The sequence below is a fragment of the Monopterus albus genome, unplaced genomic scaffold (genome assembly GCF_001952655.1).
Source record: "Monopterus albus unplaced genomic scaffold, M_albus_1.0 scaffold449.1, whole genome shotgun sequence".
In the NCBI taxonomy this organism is placed as follows: Eukaryota; Metazoa; Chordata; class Actinopteri; order Synbranchiformes; family Synbranchidae; genus Monopterus; species Monopterus albus.
In genome coordinates, this window is record NW_018128329.1 from 251,704 (window position 1) to 260,952 (window position 9,249).

General features: G+C 38.7%; 1 protein-coding gene across 1 annotated transcript in view; it reads right to left on the minus strand.

The window, feature by feature from the left end:
- tsnare1 (T-SNARE Domain Containing 1) overlaps positions 1 to 5,438 on the minus strand; it is a 192,286-nt gene extending 186,848 nt beyond the window's left edge. The window contains exons 1-5 of the mRNA XM_020587268.1: positions 5,390 to 5,438; positions 4,123 to 4,129; positions 3,903 to 3,993; positions 3,718 to 3,792; positions 3,461 to 3,517 (exon numbers count right to left, since the gene is read on the minus strand). Of these exons, the coding sequence (XP_020442924.1) occupies positions 3,461 to 3,517; positions 3,718 to 3,792; positions 3,903 to 3,993; positions 4,123 to 4,129; positions 5,390 to 5,438 (279 nt within the window). The remainder of the gene's footprint in view (positions 1 to 3,460; positions 3,518 to 3,717; positions 3,793 to 3,902; positions 3,994 to 4,122; positions 4,130 to 5,389) is intronic.
- Between the last annotated feature and the right edge of the window lie 3,811 nt (positions 5,439 to 9,249).

The following is a 9,249-nucleotide window of genomic DNA, read 5'->3' on the forward strand; positions in this document are numbered from 1 at the left end:
TATATATATATATGGAAAGAGAGAGGCACACAGTTTCTCTGATCAGGCAATCAAATAATTGCCATTATGATGAAGCTGAATGCTGAATAGTCACTTTGTGTAGCCAGTTACAGATATATGAACACTCCATGTTAGCTTAGAATAGAGAAAACCTGTACAGTCTGCACATGCACACATTTTGTTACATGTGCAGTCAAAAGCACAGGGTAGGGAAGACATATCAACAGTGAAAGGCCTGGTTGACTTTTTTTGCATTGCTAATGTGTTCCTCCTTTGTGCGGCTGACTGCATAGCTAATTTATGATCGAGGAGTTATTGTGGGCTAGGGCACATGGACAAACCCGGGCTGAGTCACAGTGTTCTGTCTACTGGCCATGATCTGACTCACCACTCTTCAGCAAACTACATCGTGCTCACTCCTCCACATACATACCCACAGCAAATGCTCCGGAATACATTAGTACAGCCATACAGAAGGGAAAGACTCTCAAGACAGTCATTCTGATACCTTGCCGCATAAGTTCATGTGCTGCTAAGAAGTTCACGCAGTTTCTTGAATTTCAAACTGTCGATTCCAGATGACTCTGATGACGTGAATTTAAAGGTGTGGGTGGAACACAGTCAATGACATTTGCACTGATCTGCAAAATGCATATCCAAATTCATTTATATGACATTCCAAAATCCAGGCCACATTTCACTATTTTCTGTTCATGGATTCAAAAGGCCTGTCACTTCATCTATAGAAAAGAATAGAGTGCTACTACAGCTACTGCTTATATTCCAGTGGATGTGATAGTAGTTTCATCACTTTGTTCTTCTACGATGTACCCACTGATTAGTGGACTTGCCACCCCCAAAGCCCTTTACCTCTAAAGCTAGCAGTATAAAAGACCTTGATAATATGCTTTCAGTGAGATATAAAACCTTAATAGATAGTACTCTCCCTTCTATAAAAAAAGATGGATTTTTAGAGGCTCTTTGTGAGAGTTTGGTTCTTCACAGAATTGTTTCTGTCCAACAAGATGAAGCTGTAAATGATTAGCCATTCAATTCAGCAGCAAGGTGGTATTAAATATGGTGTCTTTGAATCAAAGGAGTTCAAATCTTCACCCTACTAAAGTATTTCTGAGTGAGATACAGAGGTACTACTCTGTTTCTGGGCTGAACTCTGAACATGGCTCTTAGTGATACAGGAGCTTATATTTAATATACAACCATTAATAACAAAAAGCAAAAGTTCAACATTTTGTCTGAATTTGTATTTCTGACATTTTGTTTCCTACCTTTGGGGCCATTGAAAATCTTGGGGTTGCACACTAAAGAGGTTATAATACAGCATAGAGGAATATCAGGCACTGCAGGTTAATAGAAAGTAAAGATACTATATTATAGCGTAAAATAAATTGTATACTGTTTATTTCTTTGGCTGATCTCAAGTGCACATAATCACATTATGATATTCACATGAGATCAGCCTAGGAATCTTTAATTGTAAATTCCAATTAATGTATCATCAAGAATAAAATCAAGTTGCTTAAACACCAGTATCATTAGCTGATGAAGGTTTCAGTTATGCCCAGAACATCACATTTCAGATTATTTGCAAGTATCTTCCACTTTTTGAATGTCAAGATTGCAGGTGGTCAAAAATTCTGCAAGTGGCTATAGCCCTTGTTGTACTTGTATTTTGTAGCTTAAAATAATCAATTATGGATGCAAAAATGTCTGTCCTAAATTCCTGATGCAATTACAAAACAACACACATCAGATTTCATACTCAGTTCATTTATTACTTGTATAATTTCAAAGAGTTATATAATTTTATATAAAAAAGCATTCTAGTTTTATCTTGGAATCATGTACAAAAATAATTTCCTTTCTTGAGAACAGTCCTGTCAAAATTCAATTTAAATGTGTTAGGTCAGGGCTTGAGTTGCAAAGAATTAGAATGACTTGGGTTTGTCATTTGGGGGGGTAGCTGCCATTGTTAGTTGCAAGATTAGCAGTTTAGCAGATACCAAACAATTGTGCAGAAACTACCACAAGTATGAAAATGAGCACTCAGAGAGCACATGTACCTCTGCCAAGGCACAACATTCACTCACACAGATGGGTCCCTTGTGAAAAACGAGATGCAGAACAACAAAAAATGTCCTAAATAACGTAAAATCCTTGATTTGGATTGTATCTGGATCATCCTTTAGAGTATGATAGGCGGTGAAAGTGTGCATCTTACCTGAACATTTTCAAGGTTCTGTCTTCATTCTCGGCCAAATTATGGCAGAAAACATGAGTTAAATGTGGTTTTCAATGTTAACTTTAAATGGCTGTCAGATCTGGAATCTGAATTAGATCTGTATGAAATTTGGTCTGGTGGCCACCCTACATCTGTGTGACAAATTTCAAACAAAATCAGTAATCAGATTTATGACCTACAAGTCATAGTTCATTCATTGCTTTATCACCCATACAGAACCTTTGATGGTCAAATTGATTGGGGTCTGATTCTGCATGTTCAGCCTTTAGCCATTTATGTCCTTGGTGTTGTTCTTTCTTGTCACTGTGAGCTGTCAGAATGATGGCTACATTTTGTGTAATTGCCATGGATTTCAACCAATCTGGAATGTCTCTTGAACATACTGTATTTACACTATATGCTTCTTTGAGATTGGATAGCTGTCCGACCTGCCTGGTCCTGAGTTTACAAAAATCATCAATGAACTGAGAGAAACTGTTCAGATTTGGAAGACAGCCCAGTGTAAGAGGTTATTCATGTATTAATGCTATTCCAAAATGTTACTAATGGTTTTATATTTCTCGTTTTAAAATTTTGTGGATGTACTGTACATACAGCAGGTGAGAAACAAAAGTTCTTACATGCCACTGGTCCACACACTGACAGCATCTTGGACACTCCTACAGTAGAGTTTAACTTTGTGTGTGTGTGTGTGTGTATATATATATGTATATATATGTATATATATGTGTGTGTGTGTGTGTGTGTGTGTGTGTATATATATATGTATGTTTTCTTGGTGCGTCTTCATACTTCTACCACTGTACTCATATCATATACAATTAATAAGTATCATTTTCTATCATCTTGTTTTAGTAATCAAATAGGATAATTCATTCACATCCAGTCTGTCTGTCATGCGGAGTTTCATTTGTTAAACAATTACTGATTAGTAGCTTCTATCTCTGTGAAAACAAACCCTTGCCAGTAACTGTTTTAAATTCAGATAAAAAAAAAAAGGAAAACATTTCAGCAGTGCACTGGAGTTGGATGTGATGAATGGAGTTCACGGTACTATAACAGAGTGGAAGAGACTAGGCAGAGTTTCAAAGGAGCCCTTGTGAGGATGTAATCGAGCAGAGAAATGCCATCTCATCATCCTTTTCTTTCATAAATGACAGTGAAATAAAGGGTAGATTTTTACCCTTGATATCAGCTCACCTTCTTCCTGTCTTTCTGTGCTGTAGGGAGCAAGGCTTTTGAGCGGTCTGCAATTTTCTGAAAGAGAAGTGAATGAAGAGACAGGGTCAAAAAGACTCTTTTGTCCACATGAAAGAGGTCAGAGTTTTTGTGCAACACATAGCACTTCAGATATGTACAATTTTCTGTTAGTTCTCTCTCTTTGTCATTTAATAATAATTCCATAACCATAGCAATGAATTTATGAAAGCAAATGGGTACGCTATATTTGTGGCTACCTTCTGCAGATTCCCATAGTGCTGCACAGAGTCTGAGAATTCCGTCTTTAACCTGGTCAGGCGCAGCCGGTCTTGCTGTGCAACAAAACAAGATTAGTTTTAATTATCTTAGAAGTTCTTTAATCCACTTTTTACTCATCAGAATGATAGTGAAAGAGGAAGAAAGGAAAGGGAGCATAAAATACCCGGGAAGAGCCACTGATAATATCAGAGAGCTGTTTGATGAGTTGGCTTGTGCTGGTGATGACTTTGTTGGTTTGCTGCTGTGTGGAGTGTCTGGGGAAAAAAAAGATGGTAAGATGGACAAAAAGAGTGTATTAGCTGAATTATCAGAATGCCAATGTGTTTATACAAAAGTTGCCACAGGCTGATATTTTAAAACATTATATTAATAATATATTATACATTATACCTGGAAAGTATGGAAAAATATCTGAGAATGCATATAAACCTCACTGAAATTCTGTTACATCAAGTTAATCTTTAACTAGAGTAAGAATCCGTCATGGGGGGAGCTTACACTAGGCTGTCTTCCAAATCTTAACAGTTTCTCTCAGTTCACTGATGATTTTTGTAAACTCAGGACCAGGCAGGTCGGACAGCTATCCAATCTCAAAGAAGCATATAGTGTAAATACAGTATGTTCAAGAGACATTCCAGATTGGTTGAAATCCATGGCAATTACACAAAATGTAGCCATCATTCTGACAGCTCACAGTGACAAGAAAGAACAACACCAAGGACATAAATGGCTAAAGGCTGAACATGCAGAATCAAACCCCGATCAATTTGACCATCAAAAGTTTTGTATGGGTGATAAAGCAATGAATGAACTATGACTTGTAGGTCATAAATCTGATTACTGATTTTGTTTGAAATTTGTCACACAGATGTAGGGATGTGGGGGGGGCAATCCCAGCTGACACTGGGCGAGAGGCCCGCCCTGGACAGGTCTCCAGTCTGTCACAGGGCTGACACTTGAAAAGAGAGACAACCACACACACATTTAGAGTCACTGATCTTACATGTCAAATACAATTTATTAGTCAAGAAAATTGTACCTTTGAAAACAATTGTGAAATGTCTTCTGTGGCTTTAGGAGATTTGTTGAGTTAGAGTCACCAGTCAACCCTAACCTAACCTGCATGTCTTTGGACTGTGGGAGGAAGCTGGAGTATCCGAAGAGAACTAATGCAGGCACAGGAAGAACATGCAAACTCCCCGGGTCGGCCGGGACCTTCTTGCTATGAGCCAGCAGTGCTAACCACTGCGTCACCATGCTGCCCCCACCATACAATACACTGTAAAAAAGCATTGCCTTAAAATAAATGCAGAAAAAAACAAAAAAATAAATATACTTGGTTTTAAGAGGAGTGTATGGCTAGCATTATTTTTACAATATAGTTGCACTCACTTTCAGGTTGATTTCCAAATGAAGTATAAACTGTTCTGACTAATCTAGACAAACTTCTCCGCAGCCTGTCAGATTGTCAGAGCGCTTATGATGTCAACATCATACCAGAATCACAGTAATTCTAACCACAAAAATAAAAGCAAAGTTCTTATAAAACAGACCGGATGGCCCAGGATGCCACATCAATGCTATATCAATGAGTAAACCCAATGAGTAAGCCTGATAGTTATTGCCCTGGCTAATTATATATACTCTTACCACCACTTTTGTTTAACAGCTCCTCTTTACTGGGTATGCTGATGGGCATTATGGGAAACATTCTGGGAAACTAGGAGCTATATATCAAGGACAAAAAAATTATATGATCTCAGGTATGGTTGGGTATTAACAGCTATAGTGGTGAACACCATAACACAGCCAAATCCTTTCTGTTCCTTCATGTTTTTCCTGGGAGGGTATGTTGGGGTGAAAGGTTGAAGTAACCTATATTTATAATTCCCCAGCACATCCACTAGAAGTATAGGTTAAGACAGTTATTAACTATACGGGCAGGTCATCCTGGGCAATCCCCTCTCTTTCTGCCTTACTACCACCAAAAGGCAACTCCCAGCCTCTAGACCTGGCACGATAACTTGCTGCTGAGATAGGTAGCTACACAAACACACCTCTGCTGCATACTCAAATACTGATCTACATACAGTATGTAGCTGGTGGCTAGGAGAGCAGACAGATCATTATACAATTTGGATAGAAGGCACATGTTGCTATAATTCTGCATCTTTTGTGAGAAAATAAGTATTTCAGAAAAACAGCAGTCATCATATTTGTGCAGAAGAGGGTTAAAGAGAGTTGTAGAGTCAGGGAAGTTGAAGGGGTAGAAGCTAATTTTGCTGTTAGAATGAAAGTTTTACTCTAAGGAAGTAATTTAATTGGATGCAAACCAGGGTCTCCTCCTTGACCAAAGTCATAATAAACAGTAACATAACAAACAGTGTCTTCTGTGTGTGTGTTTCACATCCATACCTACTGGCATAATTGTCCTCCCTCTGGCCCACACTTCATTAATAATAGACAGTTTTAGATCTGTCACATATGCACATATGCATTTACAATAGACTGATAAATTTCAACACAAAGTTATGGTCAGGACAACTTGCAGATCCTTCACCTCAGTGCTCATGTTATTACTGCACCACTTGTACCCACCTTTAATTCAACCTTTACTTGCACCAAAATTCGGGGGGGGAAACCCCAGCTGACACTGGCCGAGAGGCCCGCCCTGGACAGGTCTCCAGTCTGTCACAGGGCTGACACTTGAAAAGAGAGACAACCACACACACATTTAGAGTCACTGATCTTACATGTCAAATACAATTTATTAGTCAAGAAAATTGTACCTTTGAAAACAATTATGAAATGTCTTCTGTGGCTTTAGGAGATTTGTTGAGTTAGAGTCACCAGTCAACCCTAACCTAACCTGCATGTCTTTGGACTGTGGGAGGAAGCTGGAGTATCCGAAGAGAACTAATGGCTAAAGGCTGAACATGCAGAATCAAACCCCGATCAATTTGACCATCAAAAGTTTTGTATGGGTGATAAAGCAATGAATGAACTATGACTTGTAGGTCATAAATCTGATTACTGATTTTGTTTGAAATTTGTCACACAGATGTAGGGATGTGGGGGGGGGGCAATCCCAGCTGACACTGGGCGAGAGGCCCGCCCTGGACAGGTCTCCAGTCTGTCACAGGGCTGACACTTGAAAAGAGAGACAACCACACACACATTTAGAGTCACTGATCTTACATGTCAAATACAATTTATTAGTCAAGAAAATTGTACCTTTGAAAACAATTATGAAATGTCTTCTGTGGCTTTAGGAGATTTGTTGAGTTAGAGTCACCAGTCAACCCTAACCTAACCTGCATGTCTTTGGACTGTGGGAGGAAGCTGGAGTATCCGAAGAGAACTAATGCAGGCACAGGAAGAACATGCAAACTCCCCGGGTCGGCCGGGACCTTCTTGCTATGAGCCAGCAGTGCTAACCACTGCGTCACCATGCTGCCCCCACCATACAATACACTGTAAAAAAGCATTGCCTTAAAATAAATGCAGAAAAAAACAAAAAAATAAATATACTTGGTTTTAAGAGGAGTGTATGGCTAGCATTATTTTTACAATATAGTTGCACTCACTTTCAGGTTGATTTCCAAATGAAATATAAACTGTTCTGACTAATCTAGACAAACTTCTCCGCAGCCTGTCAGATTGTCAGAGCGCTTATGATGTCAACATCATACCAGAATCACAGTAATTCTAACCACAAAAATAAAAGCAAAGTTCTTATAAAACAGACCGGATGGCCCAGGATGCCACATCAATGCTATATCAATGAGTAAACCCAATGAGTAAGCCTGATAGTTATTGCCCTGGCTAATTATATATACTCTTACCACCACTTTTGTTTAACAGCTCCTCTTTACTGGGTATGCTGATGGGCATTATGGGAAACATTCTGGGAAACTAGGAGCTATATATCAAGGACAAAAAAATTATATGATCTCAGGTATGGTTGGGTATTAACAGCTATAGTGGTGAACACCATAACACAGCCAAATCCTTTCTGTGTAACTATGAGCTCCCTTAGCTACAGCCATAAATCTAATGAAATTCAGTAATTTAGTGGACAAGACTTATGATGTTGCATTAGTGTTTCAGTGACTCACACAGCAGATATTTGACTAGTAGTTAAGTGAACACAGAGTGATATTCATAATTATATAAGCATATCTGTGACATATAAGTATGTAAACTTATGTGTATTATAAAATAAAACCATTCTTAAGTGCATAAAATAAAAATCACCCTAACAGCATTATGGGAAACATTCTGGGAAACTAGGAGCTATATATCAAGGACAAAAAAATTATATGATCTCAGGTATGGTTGGGTATTAACAGCTATAGTGGTGAACACCATAACACAGCCAAATCCTTTCTGTTCCTTCATGTTTTTCCTGGGAGGGTATGTTGGGGTGAAAGGTTGAAGTAACCTATATTTATAATTCCCCAGCACATCCACTAGAAGTATAGGTTAAGACAGTTATTAACTATACGGGCAGGTCATCCTGGGCAATCCCCTCTCTTTCTGCCTTACTACCACCAAAAGGCAACTCCCAGCCTCTAGACCTGGCACGATAACTTGCTGCTGAGATAGGTAGCTACACAAACACACCTCTGCTGCATACTCAAATACTGATCTACATACAGTATGTAGCTGGTGGCTAGGAGAGCAGACAGATCATTATACAATTTGGATAGAAGGCACATGTTGCTATAATTCTGCATCTTTTGTGAGAAAATAAGTATTTCAGAAAAACAGCAGTCATCATATTTGTGCAGAAGAGGGTTAAAGAGAGTTGTAGAGTCAGGGAAGTTGAAGGGGTAGAAGCTAATTTTGCTGTTAGAATGAAAGTTTTACTCTAAGGAAGTAATTTAATTGGATGCAAACCAGGGTCTCCTCCTTGACCAAAGTCATAATAAACAGTAACATAACAAACAGTGTCTTCTGTGTGTGTGTTTCACATCCATACCTACTGGCATAATTGTCCTCCCTCTGGCCCACACTTCATTAATAATAGACAGTTTTAGATCTGTCACATATGCACATATGCATTTACAATAGACTGATAAATTTCAACACAAAGTTATGGTCAGGACAACTTGCAGATCCTTCACCTCAGTGCTCATGTTATTACTGCACCACTTGTACCCACCTTTAATTCAACCTTTACTTGCACCAAAATTCCCTCAATCTGAAGGAATGCACAGGTGGTCACATTTCAAGGTGGTGACACTTGTAAGCTCAACAACTATAAACCTACAATCGTCTTGTCTGTCTACAGCCATAGAAATAGTAGTTACCTCACAGCTACATAGCTTCCCATAGGTGGTGTCCTTCAGCCACAACAGTCAGACTTTAGGCCTGCTCACAGCACTACAACAAGTGGTAATGTAGATGACACTTAATTCAAAAACATTATGCTGCACTCTTTGTAGAGCTGTCCAAAGATTTTGATACCTTTTGTTAAATAAGCATCTTTCTGTAGGTTTTGATGT